Here is a 25,556-nt window from a genome sequence, read left to right on the forward strand (position 1 = left end):
TCAATTTTATTTTTAAAGTTATGATAATAATATTTAAAAAATAAAAAAATAATTATTACAATAATACAATAAATATATTTTATAATATTATTATATGACTATTAATTAAGCTGTTTAATAAAATAAATTTTTGATATTTTATTATATGCTTTTATTAATTTCATATAAAATATATAATGCAAATAAAGCTACTCAATTTATATAAAATATAAAATTAATATAATTTATAAATAATTCAATTTGCTTTATAATTACTTTTATTATAAACATTATTATCTTTATCTGTTTGTTTCATATTTTAATTAACTCCAATCATACATCTGAAAATTCTTTCATCAAAATCTGAATGTGAACCTTTATTAAGTTTATCAAAAAATATTTGCTAATATTGTTCAAAAAGGTTTGAATCTTTATCAATTTAATCAATAATATCTAAATGATTAGTATTATTACATATGCTGCCTTACAATAAATTTATAATTTGGAAATTTTTATCTTTTTCTGATGCGAAATCTTTGAATTCACACATTTAACGTTTATAATTATTAGAGTGATTTTGTTTTTTTATGTTGAAAATTCTTTATTTATTATCCCTGATTAACCTTTAAAAATTTTATTTTCAAAACTACTATTAATTTCAAAATCGTAAAACACTTCTTTAGGAGATGGATCTATATCAAATCTTTAACAGTTTTTATCTTAAAATTAATCTTTCTTTTGGTCTTGTTTCTCATCTTAGCAGTCTTATATATTCATGTTATCATAATTTATTATACTTAAAATTTATTCTTACTATTCTTATTGTTTATCAAAATTCTTTTATGGTTATTATATCCTCTCAACTAACTCACCATTATTTTTTTCTATAATGACAGAATACCACACAGTTTAATGGCTGCATATTATTCTGCAAATCCTCAGTGCATCCATCCAAAATATAATATCAAATATTATATTTTAAAAAATAAATTTTGAAAAATAGTTTGTTTTGATAAATAAAAAAGTAAAACAATGATAAGGAAAAGTAAAAATATAGCAATCTATAAATATAAATAAAATTAATATTAAATTTCATTCAAAGCTATTTTAAATAATTGATATTTTATAATTGCAACTAAATTATTAATTTATAAAATAAATGTTAATTGCTATTCTTTTAATTAAAGTATATTTATATTCAAATTAGTAAATAATAATTATATGGTATTTTTAGAAAGCTTTAAAAAAATATTAAAAATTTATATTAGTAGAACTAATGTTTGATTTGATAAAAATACGTACAAATAAAAACATATTAATACATAAGCTCAAGAGTTTCCATTTTATAAACAATCAATAACTGAAGCTACCTCTTTTGAATGTCAACAATATAATTTAAGCTTCCTTATTTGAAATCCAACAATCTAATGAAGCTTCATTTATTGAAAGTCAATCAATAATCATAATATTTTCATTGCTTCAAAACTATTCTTGATTCTATTGAGCTTCTGAATTGGAAAATACTGCTTAATTTTCAGAAAGGGGAGCAACTTCGTTGTTCTAAACATTATTTGAAGCACCTTAAGATTGGTATTAGGAAATTAAAGCAAGCAGCTTTTTTCTATCTTCATCTTTTTCAGCAAGCAGCTTTTTTATATCTTCATCTTTTTTAGCTAGATTGAGATCTTTTTCAGCAAGCATCTGCTCTTTTTCAGCAAGTATCTGAACTTTTTCAGCAACAGTCTGAGCAAGAGTTTTTTATAGAATGTCTTTTTCAGCTTAAAGTTTCTTTTTTAAAATATTTTTTTAATATATTTCAAATTCTTATTTACTTTGCATTTGGAAAAAAATAATGTTATTTTTTTAAAAAAAATCAATTATATGTAAAATTTTACGATTATATCTTTATTTGAAAATAATTTACTAAAGGATTCCTTTTTAAATTATTAAAAAAGTTTATGAATGTTAATCTGATTATTAAAGTTACAAAATGGACTAAAATAGAACTTTATGGTTTATCCTTCTCATCATTTATATCATTAAATTCTTAAGGTAATTCTTAAGATTCTGTTTTTTCTAGATGTTCTAAAGAGATAGGTGAAGTTACTTATTTATTATGTTATCCTGAGGAAGACTTATCATTAGGTTAAATAAGATTGTTCATTTTGCCTGATATTAGTTAAAATTTTCTGAGAAAAGTTAATAAAAATCAATATTTTTTTTTTGATAATTTGTATTTTTGATTATTAATAATTTATTATTTATTTTAGAAGGTGATTGATTAATTTTTAAAGCTAAATATTTGAAAAAATACTTTCAATAAATATTAAAAATTTTTTTTGTTTTAAAGTTATAATAATAATATTTAAAAAATAAAAAAATAATTATTACAATAATACAATAAATATATTTTATAATATTATTATATGACTATTAATTAAGCTGTTTAATAAAATAAATTTTTGATATTTTATTATATGCTTTTATTAATTTCATATAAAATATATAATGCAAATAAAGCTACTCAATTTATATAAAATATAAAATTAATATAATTTATAAATAATTCAATTTGCTTTATAATTACTTTTATTATAAACATTATTATCTTTATCTGTTTGTTTCATATTTTAATTAACTCCAATCATACATCTGAAAATTCTTTCATCAAAATCTGAATGTGAACCTTTATAAAGTTTATCAAAAAATATTTGCAAATATTGTTCAAAAAGGTTTGAATCTTTATCAATTTAATCAATAATATCTAAATAATTAGTATTATTACATATGCTGCCTTACAATAAATTTATAATTTGGAAATTTTTATCTTTTTATGATGCGAAATCTTTGAATTCACACATTTAACTTTTATAATTATTAGAGTGATTTTGTTTTTTTATGTTGAAAATTCTTTATTTATTATCCCTGATTAACCTTTAAAAATGTTATTTTCAAAACTACTATTAATTTCAAAATCGTATAACACTTCTTTAGGAGATGGATCTATATCAAATCTTTAACAGTTTTTATCTTAAAATTAATCTTTCTTTTGGTCTTGTTTCTCATCTTAGCTGCCTTATATATTCATGTTATCATAATTTATTATAATTAAAATTTATTCTTACTATTCTTATTGTTTATCAAAATTCTTTTATGTTTATTATATCCTCTCAACTAACTCACCATTATTTTTTTCTATAATGACAGAATACCACACAGTTTAATGGCTGCATATTATTCTGCTAATCCTCAGTGCATCCATTCAAAATATATTATTGTTTATCAAAATTCTTTTATGGTTATTATATCCTCTCAACTAACTCACCATTATTTTTTTCTATAATGACAGAATACCACACAGTTTAATGGCTGCGTATTATTCTGCAAATCCTCAGTGCATCCATCCAAAATATAATATCAAATATTATATTTTAAAAAAATAAATTTTGAAAAATAGTTTGTTTTGTTAAATAAAAAAGTAAAACAATGATAAGGAAAGGTAAAAATATAGCAATCTATAAATATAAATAAAATTAATATTAAATTTCATTCAAAGCTATTTTAAATAATTGATATTTTATAATTGCAACTAAATTATTAATTTATAAAATAAATGTTAATTGCTATTCTTTTAATTAAAGTATATTTATATTCAAATTAGTAAATAATAATTATATGGTATTTTTAGAAAGCTTTAAAAAAATATTAAAAATTTATATCAGTAGAACTAATGTTTGATTCGAATAAGGTTGATAAAAATACGTACAAATAAAAACATATTAATACATAAGCACAAGAGTTTCCATTTTATAAACTATCAATAACTGAAGCTACCTCTTTTGAATGTCAACAATATAACTTAAGCTTCCTTTTTTGAATACCAACAATCTAATGAAGCTTCTATTATTGAAAGTCAATCAATAATCATAATATTTTCATTGCTTCAAATCTATTCTTGATTCTATTGAGCTTCTGAATTGGAAAATACTGCTTAATTTTCAGAAAGGGGAGCAACTTCGTTGTCCTAAACATTATTTGAAGCACCTTAAGATTGGTATTAGGAAATTAAAGCAAGCAGCTTTTTTATATCTTCATCTTTTTTAGCTAGATTGTGATCTTTTTCAGCAAGCATCTGATTTTTTTCAGCAAGTATCTGAACTTTTTCAGCAACAGTCTGAGCAAGAGTTTTTTATAGAATGTCTTTTTCAGCTTACAGTTTCTTTTTTAAAATATTTTTTTAATATATTTCAAATTCTTATTTACTTTGCATTTGGAAAAAAACAATGTTATTTTTTTAAAAAAAATCAATAATATGTAAAGTTTTACGATTATATCTTTATCTGAAAATAATTTACTATAGGATTCCTTTTTAAATTATTAAAAAAGTTTATGAATGTTAATCTGATTATTAAAGTTACAAAATGGACTAAAATAGAACTTTATGGTTTATCCTTCTCATCATTTATATCATTAAATTCTTAAGGTAATTCTTAAGATTCTGTTTTTTCTAGATGTTCTAAAGAGATAGGTTGAGGTACTTATTTATTATGTTATCCTGAGGAAGACTTATCATTAGGTTAAATAAGATTGTTCATTTTGCCTGATATTAGTTAAAATTTTCTGAGAAAAGTTAATAAAAATCAATATTTTTTTTTTGATAATTTGTATTTTTGATTATTAATAATTTATTATTTATTTTAGAAGGTGATTGATTAATTTTTAAAGCTAAATATTTGAAAAAATACTTTCAATAAATATTATTAATCAAAATTTAAAAGATACACTAAAAAATACTGTGATTATTCTTGTTTACCTTTTTTTAGCTAAGCTAAGTAGAAATAAGAAAATTCAAAAAAAAATTTTTTTGTTTTAAAGTTATGGCCTAATATTTAAAATTAAAAAAATAATTATTACGTTAATAAATTAAATATATTTTAGTAGATTATAATATGAGTATAAATTAAATTTATGATATTTTAAAAGTATGCTATAATTAATTTCATATTTAAATATATAATGCAAATATAATTATTCTGTTTTTTATTAAATATGAAATTAATAAAATTTGTAAATTATTCAATTTGCTCTAGAATTGGTTTTATTATAATTTTTATTTTCTTTATCTACTTGTTTCATATTTTAATTAACTCCAATCATACATCTGAAAATTCTTTCCTCAAAATCTGAATGCGAACCTTTATTACGTTTATCAAAAAATATTTACAAATACTGTTCAAAAATATTTGAATCTTTATCAATTTAATCAATAATATCTAAATGGTTAGTATTATCACATATGCTACTATGTAATAAATTTGTAATTTGGAAGTTTTTATCTTTTTCTGATGTGAAATCTTTGAATTCGCATATTTAACTTTTATGATTATGAGAGCGCATTTAGCTTTTTTATGCTGAGAGCCCATTATTTATTATCCCTGATTAGCCTTTAAAAGTTTTATTTTCATCCAAATTGTTTAACACTTCTTTAGGAGATAGATCTATATCAAATCTTTAACTGTTTTTATCTTAAGATTAATCTTTTTATTGGAGTTGTTTCACATCTTAGCATTCTTATATATTCATGTTATCATAATTTATGATACTTAAAATTTATTCTTGCTATTCCTATTGTTTATCAAAATCCTTTTAGGGTTATTATATCTTCTCAATTTATTCATCACTATTTTTTTCTATAAAGACAGAATAACCGCACAGTTTAATGGCTGCATATTATTCTGCAGAAATTAGTAGTCTTAAAATAATTTTAATTTACATTAACTCCTTTTGTAGCTCTAATATACTCATCTACTTTTAGGTTTCTGAGTAAAGAGCCTTGAATATTTTAATTTCTTTATTATCTTGTTTTTTTATTTTTTGATTAAACCTACTAAATATCAACAATTTAACCCTAATATTTATTTAAAATTTAAATTAAAATATATTATTATGTTATTTGAAAATTAAAATAATAAATTTTATTTTATATAATTTAATCATTAAAATAAATAATTTTTAAATAACTGCAAACTTACAAAAATTCATTAGCAATTTATCAAAATTAATTTTAATTACCCTAAAATGAAATAATTATTATCACTAACAAAGACAATTTTTTTAAAATAAAAATATTTTTGTATGACCCAATTCAGAGGGTAAAAATTTGGGAGGGGGGTTGGTGTTAATTAATGAGGATTGATAATATTATGAAAGAAGTTTAATATTTAATTCCATATTTAATACATAATCTTTAATTTAATAATGTTTAATTCTAAATAATTTTGTTGAGTGTTATTGATATATATATTAAACGAGCTACATTTATTTTTTTTTTGTTTAAAATTAATATATGTTATACATTTATATTTCAAATTAATAATAACTTATTCTAATTGGATAAACCATTGTATTATTTTATATATAATGAATTAAAATTAAATAAAATCTATTTCACTGCTTACTTGCTTTAAAGAAAAAAAAACAATTTAAAAAACTGTCATTGAATAAAATTAAATTATTTTTACCTATTGAAAAAGCCTAACTTGGAATATTTATCAGCATACTGTTGATATTGTATACCTTATATCTAATTGTAGAGTTATGTTAGATGCTTCACAAAAGATGAATCTTTTATTCTAAACTTTTAAGTATTTTACGACTAAATAAAATGAAAAGCTGTATGTTTGAAGTAAGATTTAAGCTAGACCTCAACAAAATCTTGCACTAACTCATTTTAAGCCCAAAATTAACAAATAATTCCTATAACAACTAAAACATTAAAGACACTAGAGAATTAAGCAAGCAGAGATGTGAATGGAGGGAATTAAACTTATTGACTCATTCCAACATCACTTAAAAATATCTATACAGATCCAATCAAATCTAGGTTTATCTCTTGCTAGACAAAGGTAGAAGGTATATACTAAAGGAATATAGTGTAGTCTGATAAATACTCACTTCTGCTTTCATATTATAATACAAAACCTTGGTTAATAGTTGTGGAACCTTTCTACAACTTTACTTGAGTAAAAATACTATTTCCTTCTGAAAACCCAAATATTTCGCTCTTTTTATTTATTTCAAAACGCTTTTTGCTAGGGTCATACTTTTATGTCTGGATAATCATAATAGCTTATGTTTCTATCTTGATTACTTCTTATCTTATTTGTTAATAGGTAGCACATTTCTAAGTTGGCAGAAGAAATTGATTGTTACATAATATGAATTAAAGCTCTATTTTATACTTAGCTTGTGTATCTTTGTCATAGTTAAAATCTAATATACTTTAAGAATTGCTAACAGACGAAAAGTCTAGACATAAAAAATTATTTATTGAGGAATCCTTACATTATATAAAGCTAAGTAGCTGTTTTTTTTAACCTTAAGCAACATAAAATGGAAGAACATTTAGGTATTATAAACCTGTTTCTTATTCAAGTTACTGCAATGTTTTACCAGAAGGAAGTATAATTTGAAATGCAAGAATATTATTTTGCAATTAAATTGAATAGTTTTGATCATAATACTAAGATATTTATGATATAGTAGGATTAATCTAATTTTAAAAATAGAGATAGCATAAGTAACTAAAGTAAATTATCGATATGCAGATAACGATAAGAGATACTGCCCCTCCAAATATCGTTTTCCTTTTATTTTCATTGTTAAAAATATTGAAAAAAAAGGGGATAGAAAATAGATCCAGCTATTTGATACTTTATTATATATAGCTTACAGCCTTCATTATATTAATCAAATTTAACGTAATCTTTTTTTTTAATAATTTCTTTATTTTTAAAAAAATATTCAGCAACAAAAACTATAAATCAACTATTTATTAATAAATTATAACGAGTTTATAGATAAAATTTTTGTTTTTATTTAATATTTAAATATAGAAAAAGGAAAATTTCATTTTTATTACAAAATAATACCATAACTTCAACTTTTAATAGCTTGCCTTGTCGAATTGCATAATTTACCCTAAATTTTATTTTTTTAAAGAGAAATTAAAAAAATTTTGCATTCATATTGTTTGGAAGGAATAAAGTAAATATGGTATATTTTTTGGACTCTATTTAATTAATAAAATGTATGACTTCAATTAAAAATTTATAACTATAGTTGTTTTATTGTATAAGTTTATTTAATTAATTCGAGGACACAGAATCTTGGCAAATATCACTCTAATTTAACAAATATTTTTCATAGAAATAATGAGTTGTATTAATAGGTAGCCCATTTTTATTAGATATTTATAAATTTTAGCTTTATTGTTTATTAATAAGTAAATATCTTAATATTCACCTCACATTTATTACTAAAAAGATAAAAATAACAATAAAAAAAACAAAAAAGAAACAATTAATAAAATCAAATTAAAAAAGAATCATTTTATTTCAATGTCTTCTTCTTTATCTACATTAATCATACAATTTAAAATTCTGTAATCTAAATCGGATTTTATATAGTTTTTATCTAGGAATCTTTCCAAATAAATTTAAAAATATTCCATATTGCTCTCAATTAGGTTAATTTTTTCTAAGTGATTTTAAGCGTTTTTCATGCTTTATTACATTTATTGTAAATAATTTTCTTCTCCTTCTTTTTCTTAATTTACATTATTTTATCTACTTTGATCTACTTAACAGATAGCTTGTAGTTCATACTCTTTTGCATTTTCTATTTTTTATGAATCTAAATTGTAGTTATTAACATCAATAGTATTTCTGTTAGAAATAAAATTTTGGTTAGGTGAATATGTCTCTGGTATCTTAAGAATTGACTTTTTTCCTTTCTTATTCATTTCAGAATCTAATTAGTATTTTTCTTACTTTTTTTTAATATTCTTTTCTTGCTCTTTCTAGTCAAAATCTTATTTATCACTTTATGTTATGAAATTTAATTTTTCATTCTAATCTGATTTTTCAATTTCATTTCCACAAAGTTAAATAGCAGCAAATTATTCTGCTGTGAATAAAATTCTTAGCATCATTTTTACTTGCAAAAGCTACTTTTGTATCTCAAAAATACTCATTTACTATATTGCCTCTTTATACATCTATTTGTATTTGATTAGTTAATCTGAATCATCTTTTTTTACTTCATGGTCTACAAAAAATACCTTAAATCTTAATAATTTAAAAATGAAAAATTTAAATAGAGGTATTGCTTTTTTTAAATTTAAAAAACACGTAATTAATTAAATGATTGATTGATTGATTACCTTTAGAAAAAACTAATCTAAAAATACTTTTGTATGTTTTTTCCTATTTATACTTTCTGAAGAGATTTGTAAGCATTAACTAAGCGCTATGAAAGAGACTACTAATCTTATTATTATTATAGCTATTATTATTTTTGTTTTTATTTTTATTATTGTTTTTTTTAAATTAAATTATTTGCAGTTTTTTTAAAATAGGTTTTAAGTTCAATATCCATTAAGTCCTCAACTATTTCTTTTTATGTATAGGTGCTAATAATGATTCCAGATATTAATGCTATATTCATCACACTAGAAAACTATGCTAATATTGAAGTAAATGGAGGAAATTATATTTATTAATTAATTCCGTTTTACCCAATATAAATTTATATTTGTGCTATTACTTTGATTTATAGCTCTTGTTCAACAAACTAGTTTGTTAAAAATTAATCCTACCTTTAGTAACCAGACAAGTGATTGGCTTGAGATTCGTTTTATATAAGATATCCCTAAGTTACTTTAGTATTACTTTATTCAAGGATTATTTAGCTACTATATGTCAGACCATCCGAAAACCCAAATATTTCTTGTTTCATACTTGTTTCATATTACTTAGTTTTAGAGTTATACTAAGAAGTCGTCATTCTCATAACGCCTTAAGTTTGTAGCCTTAAGACTTATTACCTAATTTACTAAAAAGTTGCACATTTCTCATTTGGTTAAAGAAACTATGGATCACATATAACAAAAAGTAAACTTATTGAATAGCTACCAATATTATTTGGATCAAAAGGCATGATTATAGCAGTTTAAGATATCCCTGCAGCACTGAAATCTAAGCAATAAAATTTTGATAAAGCTGGGTCACTGCATTATACAAAATTTAAGATTATCTATTGTGAGTTACCATTTTCATCAATATAATTGTAACTAGGTATCACGTTTAAATAAACTAGGCCAGTTGATTATTCAAGCTCTTATATACTTTATCCGTTTGGTAAGTTAAGTTAAAAAGCAAATATATTATTTGTTAAATTTAGAGTAAAATTTTAGTCGTACAGTTAGGTGGTTTAAGAGATTGAAGGATTAATCTATGAAGAAAAGTAGAGGTAGCATAAGTAGGTAAAATATCCTATCAAAAAAATGTATACTAAACAAGAAAATATACCACCAGCTTTAGTTTTCTTTTTTTTTTCATTGTCGGGGAATGAAAACGTGAAAGGCTATGCAAAGATATCCACTTGTTTTAGATGTTCGCTTATTAACTTCATATTTGTTTGTTTTATTCTTTGTGAAAATATTGTTGAACTTGTAAATAAATTTCTTTCAATTTTGTTATCACTATTTATTTAAATATTATTAAAGTTATTTTTATGTATTTAAATTATTTAAAACAAATTACATTTCTAACTATTTTTTATAAAATCAAGTTTATATTTTTCTTTCTTTCTTTCTATTGAATGTTGGGTAAAGAATTCGTTTTAAAACAAGAAGAAGAATCCAGCTTTTATCATCTAATTTTTAAATTAAAAAGAATAATAAATAAATCAATTATTGTTGATTTTTAATAATTTTAAATTCCACTTACTATTAATCTATCTATCTTACTCACTACCTCAATAAATAGCTTTATATTTTTCTAGAATATAGTATGTAATTTGAGAATAAAAAAAAATGTTTTTAGTACAAAGCACTAATTAGAAATGATAAAGCTTTTAAACACTTTTTAGATGAATTATTATTGTTTTACTCTATTTATTTTAATCATTTAAAACCATTTTTAAATTAGGTAATATTTGAACTATTGATAACTTTACAAAATATTAAATGATTTATTATTAAATTAAAATTACTAATTTAGCAATTTATATTTTTTTTAAATAAAATTTTTTTCTGAAAAAAATTTTAAAATATTTCAATAGCCTATTTGTAAAGTGTTAATCTTCAATAAAAAAATAAAATTTTAATTAATAATTTACAAAGTTTAAGTCAAATTTAAATCAATCAAACCTTAAATAAATTAGACAGAAAATAAAGAATCATTAAATATGAGGATATTTAGACATTTAACAAAATTGTTTAGTTTATTTATTTTAAAAATATTCTTTCTTACATTAATATATCTAATTTTTCAAAAGCTGGAAATTTTCTATATTTAGTTATTTTAATATAAATTTCATTCAATAAATTTTTTAAATAAAAACTATATATATTATTAATCTATTTAATATCACCAAAAATAGTAAATAATAGTATTGCTATAAATCTAATTTATAGTTTTAAATTCTATAATCTAAAACTTGTTACCAATGAATATTTATTTATATTATCTCACTCTCTGTAAATAGATTGAGAAAAATTTGCAGTAAATAAATTTAGGTTATAAATTCAAAAATTATTGAAATTTAATTTATTAAAATCATATTTAATTTAAAGCATAATAACTAAGAGTAATTAGTTACTTTTTATTAAATGAATTGCAAGCAAATAGAAAAATATTACATATAATATTAAATAAATAGTTTTAATTTATTTCTTGAAAATTAAACCTTTTTTAATTACTGTTTTCAATGTGTAATGTAGTTACTTAGCAAAAATACATATGCATTATAATATATCTATTATTTTTATTTGGTTAAATTAAAAAAACTACAACTTATGATTATATTTTAATGCCTCTATTATTAAAAGAATTTATAAATATCCTCACAAAACTCTGTCAAGTTTTATCAATTGTTAATTAAACTGTATCAATCAATATACTTAGTATATAAATATTTATTTAAATTTTACATCCACCTTTTATATATGAATCATATTTAAAATTGGTTATATATTATTTTAGTTAATTTGCTGTTTTTTGATAAATTAGATTGGTTCAAATTTTAACTTTAGTAATCTAATATGATGAGTAGATGATTTCAAATTATTCTGTTTTAAAAGTTCTTAATTTTTACAGTTAGCTGGGTATTTATAGTATTAAAAAAATATTATATTCTTAGAATTTTTTAAAAAATTCTCATTTAAAAATGTAGTGAGAGAAGGAGGGTGCAAACATAACTCCTATAAATAAGAAATAGTTATAAAAATGTATAATTTTATACATGAAATATGTTTAATAAAATCAACTTTAATGTTTAAATAATTATTAAATTAAAAATAAGAAAATTTAATAAAGTTATTTCTTTTATTTAATATTTTATGTAAATTATATAGTAAACTTAGCAACAAAAAAAAAAGGTTAAATATTTTTAAAAATCTTCATACTTCATCAAAAATTAATAAATTTAAAACCTAATATCTTAGATGGTAAATTTTAGATTATAAAAATAAAAATGAAACATTTCTTATATATTCATTAGCATTAGAAAGAAAAAAATTATATTAAATCAAAAATTTCCCTAATTTTTCTCATATGAATTATTTGAAAAATATATTATTAAAAAAAGATTTAAAATAAATTCATATCCAAATTAGAAATAGTTAACTAAATAAAAAATAAATAAACTTATTAATTTTTAATTCAGGATTTAGGAGTATTTTCGAATATTTCCTAATCATATCCTATCATACAACCAAGAATTCTTCTGTCTAAATCAGATTTATGGTGATACTTTTTAAAAAAATTCTCAAGGCATTTTTCGAAATAATTTTAATCACTATCTACTAAATCAATTTTTTCTAAGTGGTCTTTTATAATATTATTTTACAAAAGACTTTGTTAAGCTTGAGGCGACTATTAAATATCCAGCAAGTTTATCTTAAGCAGATCGACATTCTCACTGTCTATTTCTTAAGTTGGTTACTTTTTAATATTTGTTAATTAAATTTGCTAATCTTGAGCTATATATTTTTCCTACAAGTTTTTTCGATGATTTTGCTTATTTAAATCTCTCTCGATTGTATCTTTTTCTTTTTATTCATTATTTTAATTATCTTTTAAAGGTATATTGCTTTGAGTCTTTTCAATTAAACCATTAATTTGTTCAGTTTATTTCCACTCAGAATTAGCATTCTAACTTTATTATTAATTTTATATGGAGACACTTGAATATCCTTTTAAACTTTTCTTGTCATTCTGGTCTTTTTAAGATTTGTTAACTTTCAAATCTTCATCTAAAGCTTTATTTTCTTTTAAGACAGAATATCCGCATAACTAGATGGCTGCATATTACTCAACAGATAAAAGTAATCTTAAAATAATTTTAATACTCATTATCTCTTTTTATAGCTCTGTTATATTCAGCTGTTTTTGAGTTTGTTTTAATAATTCCTTGTAAATCTTAATTTCCTTTTTATCTTTTTCTTATTGCTCTGGATTATTACTGCCAATAAGTTATAGTTTTAACCTTTTTTAAATATTAATTAGATTTATATAAAAATATTTATTATTTAAGATTTTTAATTTTACTTCTCAAAAAAGCTCAATTATAGAAACTTGCCCATTTATTATTTAAAATTCATATTCTATATCTAAAAATGAATCTGAGAAAAATACTAAAAGGGAGTGCTACTTTTAGAGCAAACTTGATTTTTATTTTAGCATTTTAATAAGGTCCAAGCTGTTTTTTTGTAATGGGTTTTAATCTAAATATCAACAAAATCCTGTAATATCTAATTCTAAGAAAAGAATTTGCATATGATACCAATAATAAGTAGAGTATTAAGTACACTTGCAAATTAAGCCAGCAAAGATGTAAACTAAGGATATGAAACTACTTGAGTCATACCAGTATTTCCTATGTATATATAAATATAATTGGCTAAGTTATAACCTTCTTCCTCATTCATAAATTAAATTGTATTAGTAGTATGCGTTCTTTAAAAATCAAAAAAGTAGGAATTTAGCTTTTGATTTTGTATTATAAATCCTGAGCTTATAGTGGTATTTGCTGAAAAAAGTGCTATTGAAGATATATTACAAAGAAAATCATTGAAAGAAAATAGTTCATGCCTTACTTTATCAATATATTTTTACGAATTAGGATCAAACTGCTAAGTTTTTATTCTCAATACCCCTTGAGTTCCTAAAGTGAGAACTTCTTATCTGATCTATTATGGAGTAGCACATTTTTAAGATGGTAATAACAATTTTTAATCACATATTATAAATTTAACAGCTATACTGTATTTGCCAAGAAACTTGTTATCAAAGTCAAAAGGCATCTCTAGCTTGTTTTTACTAACAGGTGAAAAATCTAAACAACTGTAGTCACTTAGTAAAGGATCTTCGCATTTGACAAAATTCAAATTTGTGATATTTGATTTTTAGTTAGGAATTGAGCTTTTTTCAACATACTCAGCAATTAAATTTAAATACACTAAACCTGTTTCTTCTTACCTTTAAACTAGAGTTTCTCCAGATTTTAAAATGATTTTAAATGCTAAAATGTCATTTGTCACATTCATCTAGAAGCTATAATTGATCTATTATTCAAATTAGGTGAAGCTTGGGTTTATTTGGTTTCCAAAGTAGAGATATAGAAGGTAAATGAAATAAGCTAATGCAGTAAGAATAATCATTATAGAAACTAAACCTCCAAATTTAGTTTTTCTAGTTTTCTCATTGCCATGTAGGTTGAAAAGGAAAGGCAGTGAAAAAAGATCAAATTATTATAAACTAGTTGACATTTTTTTGTTTCTTATATTTTTTTTAATATTAATTAGTTTAATATTTACTTCCAAAAATCAAGTCTAAACAAAGTTAATTAGTTTATTTATTTATTTACTTATTCGTAATTCGTTTTTAAAAAAAGCAAATTTTATATTACAAAAATGAGGAAAATATCTTTAAAAATATACGAAAACTTTATTAGTTTTTCTTGAAAAAAAATAAAAAAACTTAATTTATATTTCTCTTCAAAAAATACACATTTTTAATGGTCATTTTATTTTCTGTTTTATGAATATACTTCTTAACTTTTTTAAAATTTTATATTAACTAAGTATTTGGTTTCTTTATCAAGTTACAAACATATTTTTTTAAATTGAAATTTGTTAATTTAGAAATTTAAAAATAATATTTATTATATATATAGCAAGATGCCATTTAAAAATTCCATCGTTTGGATGTCACTTTTTATGAAATAGATTTTTTAGTTAAAAATTAAAAATATGTTTTTTTCAATTACGAAATTATTTACTAAAATAAGAGTTTTTGTATAATTGTTTTTAAAAAATATAATTTAATTAAATCTTATTTGTAGCATTTCTGACATTGAAATAAATTATTTTTTTTTTAATTAATGGTTTTATTTCTTTATTTATAAATGTTTGCCCTTTAGAGACACTTTGTAGAATAGTATTGAAAGCATATAAATTTTGAATAATTAATAGCTAAAATAAAGATTTATAGATAATATTATTAATTTATATTAATTAACTTACAAATTTTAGATTGAAAACCAATCGTTATAATATAAATAAATCAATTTACTTTTTTATTTTTGACAATTAATTTTAATAAATTTAGTTAATTTATTTTTTAATTTAATAATAAAATCTATTTTAACTTAAATTATTACTGTAAATATTTAATTTTTTTGTTTTTGTTTTTTAAATATTTTAATGAAAATATAAATTTCGATGCGATCAGTAAATTTGTTTAATAAATTTTACATGCTCAATTTCAAGTTGTAATGGAAACACTAATCTCTAATTGAGTTTTATTATTAATATTAAATTAGATTCAATACCTCATATATTTGAAATAATAAATAACATAATTATAAACAAATAGTATATAACAGGAATCAACTTAAATTAAATAGTATACATATATTTATTTTTGAAGTAGATAATACTCATTTTAATCCGATCAGATTTTTTATTGCAAAGTAAATAAATGATCATTACTTCATTCTAAACTAGTGAATCAGATAAAATTTTCAGCTGTAAAATCCTTTTATATTTAAAATTTTTTTTTTATTTATCAAAATTCATACATTTTATCTATTAATATAAGAATCATCAACCATCACCAAAAATAAAAAATATTATAGAGTATTTCAAGCTATTTCAGTAATATCTATAATATTAGTTTTTATTTATCTGATAAATACTTAAAATCCTATTTAAAATGATACTATTTTGAAAGAAATCGAATAATCTGAAAAAAATAATGGACATAATGATATATTGACAGAGTAGGATATGGATTAATTAGGCTTAGAGTTTTTGGATAAAAATGAAACTTAGCAAGCAATAAGAATATATGATTATCTGCATTAAAAGTATCCAGATAATTTGAAGTATTTAAATTCTTTAGCTTATGCTTACTTTGTTTCAGGTGATAATAAAAATGCATTTTTGAACTTTCAAAAAAGCTTGTAATTAGATTAGGATAACGAATTTGCTTTATTTTATACTGGCTTATATTACATTTAATAATAGGATAATTAAAATGCCAAAATTTTCTTCTAAAAGGTTTTAACACTAAACTCTAAACATGAAGGTGCTTTATTAAATCTAGGAAACTTAATTTATGCAGAAAAAGAAGAAAAATATGAAGAAAAATCTGCATTCTATTATATGAAATGCATCGAAAGCAATTAAAAAAATAAAGAATGCTTGTACAAAATGGGTATATTATATTTCAATAGAGACTCAAGTTATCAAGCTATTAAATTTTTCAAACTCATACTTGATGTAGATCCTTAGAATGCTTTAGCAAACTGCGCCCTTGGCGATGCTTACTATAAGCTAAAATAAAATAATGAAGCACTAATATATTACAAAAATTGTGTAGATTTATTGAAATAAGATTAGTAATAGAAAGAGTTGATTTATTACTACAAAAAAATATTATAGATAGATCAAAAAATTTACCCTGAAATTATAAATATTTTGGCTGATTTGTATTACAGTTAATAACAGTATGATGATGCTTTACTATTTTACAAACAAGTCATAAGAATGAATCCAAAAGATGAGAAAGCCCTTTTAGCTATAATTGAAATATATGATAAGTAGAATAATATAAAAGAATAAATTTTTTGGCTCAAGAATTTAGTTGAATTAAAAAATTTAAACAATGACAACTATATCTTAAAGCTCGCAGATATAAATTACAAAATCAAGAACTGCTCTGAAGCTATTTATTGGTATAAATAGTTATTTAATAAATAAAACTAAAATTATAATTTAGCATTATAAATTGCTTAATGCTATGTAGATATTGAAGATGATCATGCAGCAGAGCTTTGGTATTAGAAAGTTTTAATAATTGATCAGTAGAACTAAATCTCATTAGAAAAATTATCCGAACTATACTATAATGAAAGGAAAAAATAACAAGCAGCTAAGTACAGCTAATTATGCTTAAATAATTATATCTAATCATTAATTTGTAATAAGATTACAGGCTTTTTGTATTACGACGACGGTCATTATTAAGAAGCATCCTAAAATTTATTAATGGCTCTAAAGCAAGATCCATACGATCCTTAAGCCTTGTTTACTATAGCATAAACATATGAAGCTCTAAAAGATTATAAAAAAGCTTCTTTCTTTTATAAAAAATGTATTACTGTAAATCCTATTGCATCAATATACAAAAACTTGGCAGAATGTTTATTATAAATAGATGATATAGAAGAAGCAATAAAAATGCTATAAAAAAGCATCGAGTTAGATCCAAGCTATTAAGATTCTTATTTGCTACTAGCAAAAATTTATGAAAACTAAAATGAAGAATAATCGTCAATTGAAATTTATGAAAAATATTACTAGATAGATCCATATGATGCTTCTGTAGTTATAAAGCTTGCTAAGTATTTTTAAAAAGAAAATAATATAGAAAAATCAATGAATTATTATAAATTTCTAATTGAAATAAGGGAGAGCTATGAGCCTGCCTACCAAGCTATTTCTTCTCTTTACTTATAGTAAAATAAATTAGATTAAGCAATTTTTTATTTTCACTAATTAATAAGCAATAATTAGTTTAATGAATTTGCAGTCGCATAATACAAATACTTGATTGCTTTAAAAAAATGATTTTTGTATTTATATATTTATTTATTTATCTATCTATATTTATTTTCAGATTTCATGTGCCATATAAATAACATACACCTTAATGATAAATTATTCAATATTATCTATTAAATAATATTATTAATTTCTGACAGATAAACAATAAGTATTTATCATTAAAATTAGTTAACCAATTAATTAGCATATTAATTAATTTATTCATAAAATAATTATACTGTAAATCCTCATTGATTGAAGAAAAATATAGTTAAAAGGTTATTTATTATCCCAAAAAGTAATATTTTTAGAATAAAAATTTGCTAAAATATCCATCCAATTTAAAAAAATAATAGTTTAGAGTATAAAAAATAAGTTATTTATTAAAACTTAATTTATTAAAGTTAGAATAATTATGATTTTAATATCAAATAAAAACATAAACAAATTTGTTACTAAGTAATAATGTTGTAATAATTAATTTTTGCTTTTTATAATGAAATAAACAATATTTAAAAGCCGTCTAAATACTTTTAAAATTAAAACAAAAATCAAAATTAGAAATAATGAAGTTTCTTCATCATTACTTCTATTTTTTAGCAGCCTCTGCTTCATCATCTTCAGAAGGAACAGCTTCTTTAATAGCATTAACGAAACTGAAAGGAGAGAAGGCATAACCATCAGCTTTGTAAAATTTGCTTTAGAATTCGACCCTTAAAATATTTAAAATTATTATTTTAATATATTTAATTAATATATTTTTTTATTACCAATGAAGTCTAAGTGCATGCAAAAAGCATTCCATAACGTCCATTGCCATTAAGACACCAAGAGTAACTTTTGCAAATACTAAATAACCAATGACAAGCTTTAATTTAATTAAATAAAGTTAATGAAAGTTTTTTAATTAATAGCAATTTATTTTTTACCATAGGAATGTTTGCATTTTCAAGACCACTTTTAAGAGCTTTATCAAAGAAGACAGCTGCAAGTTGAGAATGAGCAAGAGAAAGAGCCCACAAACGCAAGTATGAAGCAGTGTTAGAAATAGAACCAAGTATGAATTCAATTGTTTCAATAATTTAGTGTACAAATATTTCACCAAAAGCTTCGTGCTCGCCATGTCCTCCACCTTATTTTTGAGAATCGATTCCGCTATTTAATAATTTCAACTAAGCTTTTTCTAAATCTCTAGCCAAATCATCTTCATCCTACTCAATAATTAATAAAATTAAAACATTTTTGTGGAATTAAATTTTTTCTATATTTACTTATCCATGTAAGAGATGTTATTAAGAGTGGTCATCAGCAATATGGCTTAATCTTTATTTTCTTTTGTTTTAAAGGTGCAAGATAATAGGTTTAGGGAAAAGCATCATTGGGACACATAATAAAGAGACGACTTGAGTTTAAATAAAATTTATTAAGATTGTTAAAATTTAGAAAATTTTAATAAATACCTAATATTATTGTTTGGATTGTTCTCTAGTTGGATATGATAGAACCGTTTTCACTCTTAACATTACCAAGAGTCAAAGCCATATCTATCATGGTTGTAATAATAGATGGTACTTTAGCATCTTTAGGAATATTGTATTCTCCATCAGTATAATCAATTGTCCACTTTGCAAAAATAAGATAATCCATGTAACCGAACATTAAGCCCATGAATAAAATTTATGGGACAAATTCAAAGAAGAAATCAACCCATTTTTTGAAGTAAACAGAATTAAAAGCCTTCATTGATATACCTAAGCACATTTAAGTAATTGCAAAAATAACAGCCAATTTCATTTTAAAACTATTAACAAATGTTAATTCATTAGAGGTTTTACCCCACATAGGATCAATACCTTTTTATTATTTATTTATGTATTTATTATTTATAATTTACCATGCAAAAGTAATTTAAAAAGAAAGTTATATTACCAAAAGGATATGTGCAGTCTCTTGATTTAGGTATTACATATTCTTCTTGCATTTGTTATTAGGTTTTAGGGTCAGTGACAGTTTTTGTATTTACTTAGAAACATGAACCGAAAAGATCAAGTCTGAGAGACAAGAAATCATTGTAAATAAAACCACAAAAAAGTGCAAAAAAGCCCATCAAAACAATGATATATCTAGCAGGAATAAGAGCCTTTATGGAACTAAATTTATCATTAAGAATAGAATCCTTGAAGAAGAGAAGGTATAAACCAAAAATAAAAAGCAGACCACCATGACCAATATCACCAAACATGACACCAAATAAGAAAGGGAAAGTTACAATTGTGAATAAACCAGGGTTAACTTCTTTATATCTTGGTACACCATAAGTGTCAACAATTGTTTAGAAAACAGCTTTAAAATCATTAAGCTTAAAGTAAGTTGGGGGTTTTTGATCACCTGCAGAAATTACCTTCAATGTGCTGCTAGGCAAGTTAGAGTATTTGTTAGCTAATTATCCAAGAGCGTATTATGCATCAGGAACCTTCTCAGTGGGAACCCAACAAAAACCTATTTATAAAATATGCAATTAATTAATAAAAAAATTAGATACATTTGATTGTTATTTTATGATGCATTTACACACTAATTTTCATAAAAAATCAAAATTAGATTAAATAATATTTTACCAACTAAGACAGAACCTGAAATCCTCAAACAGTTCATAGCTTAGTAAATTCTTCTTTCTTTTGCTACATAGCAGTTTAAATATTCAACATATGAACATCCAGCATTATGCTTGACAACAGTAAATTCTTCAAGGTAGCTTATCAAATTTTTTTTAGTTAAGTTGATAATCTAATTTTTAATATATTATTTAAACAAACAACTCTTGGGATAAAGTTTAATTTTACTTATTTTCCTTCGATAATTTAGCGATCAATTTCTGCTAATTTTTAATTGAATTCAGTTTAGTTAGAAGGACATTGGAATCTGTTTGCATTAAAAGATTCACAAATTCTAGAAGCCTTTTAATAAACTAAACCGTTTCTATTGCCTGGGAACATCAAAACAAAGACACTTCTACTCTATGAGTGCTTTTGATAAAATTATTAAATATAATTAGGGATTGCATGCTTACTTTAATTAATTTTCTTTAATATTTACTTAAAAATTAATTAATAAGAAAGTAAGTTTATTTTTATTTTAAAGGATTATCACTCAATTTATGTAAAGGGGAAAATGAATTAAAACAAACATGTGGCTATCAAGAAGACAATAAAATTTTAATTAAAAAAGGAAAGCCTAAAAATATAAATTCAAAAATAAGGTGTTTAAAAAAATTAATCTATTAGAAAAGCAATCAATAAATATGTATGTATGTAATAATTACCAATGTTGACAATTCTTGAGCCTCCTTGAAAGCAATAAAGCAATTACCCTTGGTAATTCTGAAAATGAATTTTTAGAATCTATTGACATCACTAGTATCAATAATACCACTAATTTTGTTCAAATTAAAATCAGATTTGAGTTCTTCTAATCCCTTTCCGTGAATATCAATCTTTTCATCACTCTAACTATATAATTAATTTTATATTGTATTAAATGAAGTTAGAGTTGATGTAATAATTAATTTTTCAATTAGAGAATTTTATTTAGGATGTGAGTAAATTAAAAACTTCTTTATTTTTATCCCTAGTAATATGTGGAATTAATCCTCTATTTCAGGATAATTTAAGTGTTAAAATCTGATCAAAATTATATTTATTAGATATTTAATGCAATTTATTTTAAATTTTGTAGATAAAGAGTATAGCTGTGAACTTAATTTAATATCTAATGTTTTGAACTATTAATTATAATTCGAACAAACGATGTGATTAACTCCTCACCAAACTAAAATAAATGAATCTCATTCATAAATAAATAAATTCTACTCATTTATTGTTTTGTTTTTTTTCATTACTATTTCTTAATTTTATTTAACAGCTTAAGAATAAAAAAATATGTGATCTTCTAACATCACTTCCTATCCATTATATTATTTAAAAAAACACTCCTTGTCTTACTCACTTAAATAGAAATTTATTGTCTAAATAGAAATTTTCTACATATTATTGAGCAAATTAATTGCTTAAAAATGATTCTATTTTTGACCTTTTTACTTATTTATTTTCTTGAAATAAGCTCACCATTTATTTAATTTTTAGATTACGCTAATTCAATCAAAATAAATATGATTTTACCTTTGCTTTTAATCCATGAAGAATGCATCTCCCATGATTGCTTAAGCATTATTTAGTACTTGCTTGTATTCTTCAAGCTACTTTTGCTTTTCAGAAATGTTATCTAAATTTTAAATCTGATCTTTCAAATTGTTGTATCTTTGTATAACATCATTTTCGATTTCTTCAAAGTATGTTTTTCCAGCTCTTTATCTAGTATCTAGGACTTTTGGGAAAACAACTTCAACTAATTCTTTGATGTTTTTGCACTTGATTATTAATCCTTCATACTTATTGATGTATCCCTTTATATCGTTAAGCATAAATTCAACTTCGTCACATCTCTTGATTTGATTGTGGAAAGGACGAGCTATATTGGGAAGAAGAGAATCTGTGTCAACCTAGTGAATGCAGTCATTCTTTCCCAACTCATTCAACGTTTCCCAAGCACTTTCACGAGGTAATACGATACGGCAATATTCCATATCTTCGCTTCTAAATAAACTCATTTTCTTTGTAAGCCTTTAAAATATGTCTGATTATTCAGTATTGTTAATTATATTTCAAATTAATTTTTGTTTGATTTTTTTGATGTCTTACTTAATTCACTTAATTAATTTAGTGAAATCTATTTTTATCTTTCTTTCTTTTTTATTTGTTTATTTAATTATTTATGTGTGTGTTTTTATGTATGTATGTTTGTTTGATTGTTTGCTTCCCTTTATTTTCTTTTCTAAATTATAAATGATTACTTATATTATTAGGTATTAAGGATCCCTTTGAAAATCAAAGACGGAAGGAAGTAAACGATCACAAATTATCAAACCTTATAAATAATATTCTTTGATTAATCAAGTTAACTAATTTGTTATTTCCCATCTTTGCAAGTGCCATGATTTTCTAATTTTTATATAAGATTTTTAATTGAAAGTGATTCTTTTGCTTCTAATAAAATCATGCAAATAACTATAATGAGGGTACATAATAAATTTTGATTTTTTTTATTAACAATTAATCTGACAGCTAGACTTGTTAAAAATAAATAAATAAATACTTAAGATAATTATTTATGATTTAGATCTTAAAAAAGCATTTCTTCTTCCTAATAAAATTTCTTTTATTTACAAATATGAACTTTTGATGATGAAATTTTTTATAAAAGTAGATATAAAAAATTCATATTATTTTTTATAGAATTTTTAAAGATCTATATTGAACAAAGCAAATATAATCCAATATAAATGTTTAAAGTTTAATTATTTAAGCAAATTTAATTCATTTTCAAAGCTTTTACTACACTTTATTAAGGCAACATAGCTTAAATTTTATCAATATGAAGGAATCCTATCTGTTACTAATTTTAGCAACATATCTTTCTTAGTGTAAGTTCTAGTCTACATTTTTAAAAATTTTAATAATAGAATAGCTTAACAAAGAAAGCACCAGCCACTAACTAATTTATAAGAAGGAATTTATGATTTTTTAAAACAACAACAATTTTTGGAATTTACATTTAATTTTATTTAGAGGGTTTTTCTTTGTATAAAACCATTATAATCTATTAATAGACTAAAACTAAAAGACATACATATTTTTGAAAACTGTCTATTTGAAGTGAACAAACAAATAAATATTTTTCAAAGTTAAATGTACTTGAGTAACTTGCTATTGGAGAATTTTAAAGCTAAATTAAAGATTAATAGTTGATTCTATTGGTTATACATTCTTAAATTTTAGGTTTTAGTTTATATTCATTAAGCGCTGATTTATAAAGGTCAATAATAAAAGAAATTAACTTTTTTCCCAACTCTGATTTTTGTTCAGATTTATTAAACTAAATCTAAAAATTGTAAATTCACTGATTTGTAAGATTACTAAAACCACCAATTTTATCTCCAAATTAAAAAGATTTCTTATTATTGCACGTAAATAAGCACATTTTTATATGAAAAAGGAAAGTATAGAAGTAAAGTAATTATGAAGAAGTAATCTTTATTGTAGGTGTTCGAATCTTTTTTAATTTTGTACTATTTAATTTAATTAACAAATTGCCACATATTTAATGAAATTTTAGATTTAAATCAATAAGCAAATTAATTAATTTATTTATTTATTTATTGTTTTATGAATTAACAAATCCTTCATAATTTAATAATTTCTAAAATTAATGGCTACTTTTAGTAGCTAAATGACACCTATTTTTTAGAAACAAACCTAATTAATTGGTATTAAATAAGTATAAATATGAATTCAGTTGAATAAATGCTTATTTCAATTTACAATATCAAAAATAAAATAAATAATAAAAGTGATTTGGCAATATCTTTCATTTAAGAGAATATTTTTATATGTTTAGTCTTAAATAATAATTAAATTTATAAATTAAAAAGCAATTCAATTTATTTATAACTAATAAGAGAATATTTTTTATAAATTTAGACTTAAATAATTAAGAAATATTAATATTCATTACTTATAAGAGAATATATTACATAATTATAGCTTTAACTATTCATAGAATTATTAAATAATTAAGCAATTTAATTTCAATCTAAAAATTTAATAAAGTAATTATTTTAAATTTTAATCAAATTAATAATGTACATACTATTTATACTCTATAAATCTATCTTAAGTTTTACAGATTTTTTGTTGAAAAATGCATTTTAATCAAAATATTAATATCATTTGCTTACAATTTTTCGAATATAATTTAGATGATTAGAAATTTTATAATAAGTGCTTAATGCATTTTGAGAGATTATATAAATATTATACGCTCATAAATTAAAATTGTAATAAATTTAGGAAGAGAATTGGATAGTTTTCAATAGATTTACAAAAATTAATTAAAAAAATCATCTTAATTAAAATTAATAAGCTGAATTTTATTGTGAGTTTCTGAATATTTTAAAATTGCAAATAAAAAAACATTTATTTAAATAAATTAAAAATTATTCTTTAATTTGATTCAATTTTGTATTCTTAAAAAATAAATTGCATGACATCAAGGCAAAGAAAAATTTAGTGAATATAAGCTTACTTTTAAACCCCCTTTTAATATTCAATTTATATTATAAATATCAAGTTAATCTTTTAACAAGTCAAGCTAAATTATTTTTTTTTTCAAAAAACATGCTGATCCCCTAATCTATATATTTTAAAGTTAATCATTTTACTATATTCTTCAATCCTCTAAAAACAAAAAAATTAGTTAATCCATTTTAGGCCAAAGATTAGAAAAT

The 25,556-nt window shown here is 21.7% G+C and overlaps 9 protein-coding genes across 9 annotated transcripts; 1 reads left to right on the forward strand and 8 right to left on the reverse strand. All coding sequences in view use genetic code 6, as the record gives it.

The window, feature by feature from the left end:
* Positions 1-235: 235 nt before the first annotated feature.
* On the reverse strand, positions 236-529 carry TTHERM_000266519 (hypothetical protein; the record flags this gene model as incomplete). The annotated part of the gene is made up of 2 exons (XM_012797599.1): positions 236-354; positions 454-529. 2 exons carry the CDS (start codon positions 527-529, stop codon positions 236-238), a joined length of 195 nt encoding a protein of 64 aa, XP_012653053.1.
* Positions 530-1,458: 929 nt separating this feature from the next.
* On the reverse strand, positions 1,459-2,143 carry TTHERM_00266520 (hypothetical protein; the record flags this gene model as incomplete). Its single annotated transcript, XM_001015887.2, has 3 exons — positions 1,459-1,767; positions 1,875-1,913; positions 1,967-2,143. The coding sequence occupies 3 exons, from the start codon at positions 2,141-2,143 to the stop codon at positions 1,459-1,461; spliced, it is 525 nt and encodes a 174-aa protein (XP_001015887.2).
* A 403-nt stretch (positions 2,144-2,546) lies between these two features.
* Positions 2,547-2,840, reverse strand: TTHERM_000266528 (hypothetical protein; the record flags this gene model as incomplete). The annotated part of the gene is made up of 2 exons (XM_012797600.1): positions 2,547-2,665; positions 2,765-2,840. The coding sequence occupies 2 exons, from the start codon at positions 2,838-2,840 to the stop codon at positions 2,547-2,549; spliced, it is 195 nt and encodes a 64-aa protein (XP_012653054.1).
* A 1,063-nt stretch (positions 2,841-3,903) lies between these two features.
* On the reverse strand, positions 3,904-4,574 carry TTHERM_00266529 (hypothetical protein; the record flags this gene model as incomplete). The annotated part of the gene is made up of 2 exons (XM_001470735.2): positions 3,904-4,344; positions 4,398-4,574. The coding sequence occupies 2 exons, from the start codon at positions 4,572-4,574 to the stop codon at positions 3,904-3,906; spliced, it is 618 nt and encodes a 205-aa protein (XP_001470785.2).
* Positions 4,575-4,880: 306 nt separating this feature from the next.
* On the reverse strand, positions 4,881-7,812 carry TTHERM_00266530 (transmembrane protein, putative). The gene is made up of 2 exons (XM_001015888.3): positions 6,501-7,812; positions 4,881-5,887 (listed from the first exon to the last, which is right to left on the reverse strand). The coding sequence occupies exons 1-2, from the start codon at positions 7,718-7,720 to the stop codon at positions 5,056-5,058; spliced, it is 2,052 nt and encodes a 683-aa protein (XP_001015888.3). The 5' UTR covers positions 7,721-7,812; the 3' UTR covers positions 4,881-5,055.
* Positions 7,813-8,365: 553 nt separating this feature from the next.
* On the reverse strand, positions 8,366-10,542 carry TTHERM_00266540 (phosphatidylserine decarboxylase family protein, putative; the record flags this gene model as incomplete). Its single annotated transcript, XM_001015889.2, has 2 exons — positions 9,203-10,542; positions 8,366-9,107 (listed from the first exon to the last, which is right to left on the reverse strand). The coding sequence occupies exons 1-2, from the start codon at positions 10,450-10,452 to the stop codon at positions 8,366-8,368; spliced, it is 1,992 nt and encodes a 663-aa protein (XP_001015889.2). The 5' UTR covers positions 10,453-10,542.
* Positions 10,543-12,704: 2,162 nt separating this feature from the next.
* Positions 12,705-14,812, reverse strand: TTHERM_00266550 (transmembrane protein, putative; the record flags this gene model as incomplete). Its single annotated transcript, XM_001015890.2, has 2 exons — positions 12,705-13,530; positions 13,593-14,812. The coding sequence occupies 2 exons, from the start codon at positions 14,810-14,812 to the stop codon at positions 12,705-12,707; spliced, it is 2,046 nt and encodes a 681-aa protein (XP_001015890.2).
* Positions 14,813-16,025: 1,213 nt separating this feature from the next.
* Positions 16,026-18,178, forward strand: TTHERM_00266560 (tetratricopeptide repeat protein; the record flags this gene model as incomplete). Its single annotated transcript, XM_001015891.2, has 2 exons — positions 16,026-16,074; positions 16,146-18,178. The coding sequence occupies 2 exons, from the start codon at positions 16,026-16,028 to the stop codon at positions 18,176-18,178; spliced, it is 2,082 nt and encodes a 693-aa protein (XP_001015891.2).
* A 556-nt stretch (positions 18,179-18,734) lies between these two features.
* Positions 18,735-22,820, reverse strand: TTHERM_00266570 (V-ATPase A subunit 9-2 isotype of the V0 sector; the record flags this gene model as incomplete). Its single annotated transcript, XM_001015892.3, has 10 exons — positions 18,735-18,867; positions 18,925-19,022; positions 19,084-19,365; positions 19,426-19,556; positions 19,615-20,007; positions 20,084-20,653; positions 20,773-20,941; positions 20,998-21,180; positions 21,477-21,663; positions 22,333-22,820. The coding sequence occupies 10 exons, from the start codon at positions 22,818-22,820 to the stop codon at positions 18,735-18,737; spliced, it is 2,634 nt and encodes an 877-aa protein (XP_001015892.2).
* Positions 22,821-25,556: the final 2,736 nt, after the last annotated feature.

The sequence above is a fragment of the Tetrahymena thermophila genome, assembly GCF_000189635.1.
Source record: "Tetrahymena thermophila SB210 genomic scaffold scf_8254649, whole genome shotgun sequence".
Taxonomy (NCBI): Eukaryota; Ciliophora; class Oligohymenophorea; order Hymenostomatida; family Tetrahymenidae; genus Tetrahymena; species Tetrahymena thermophila.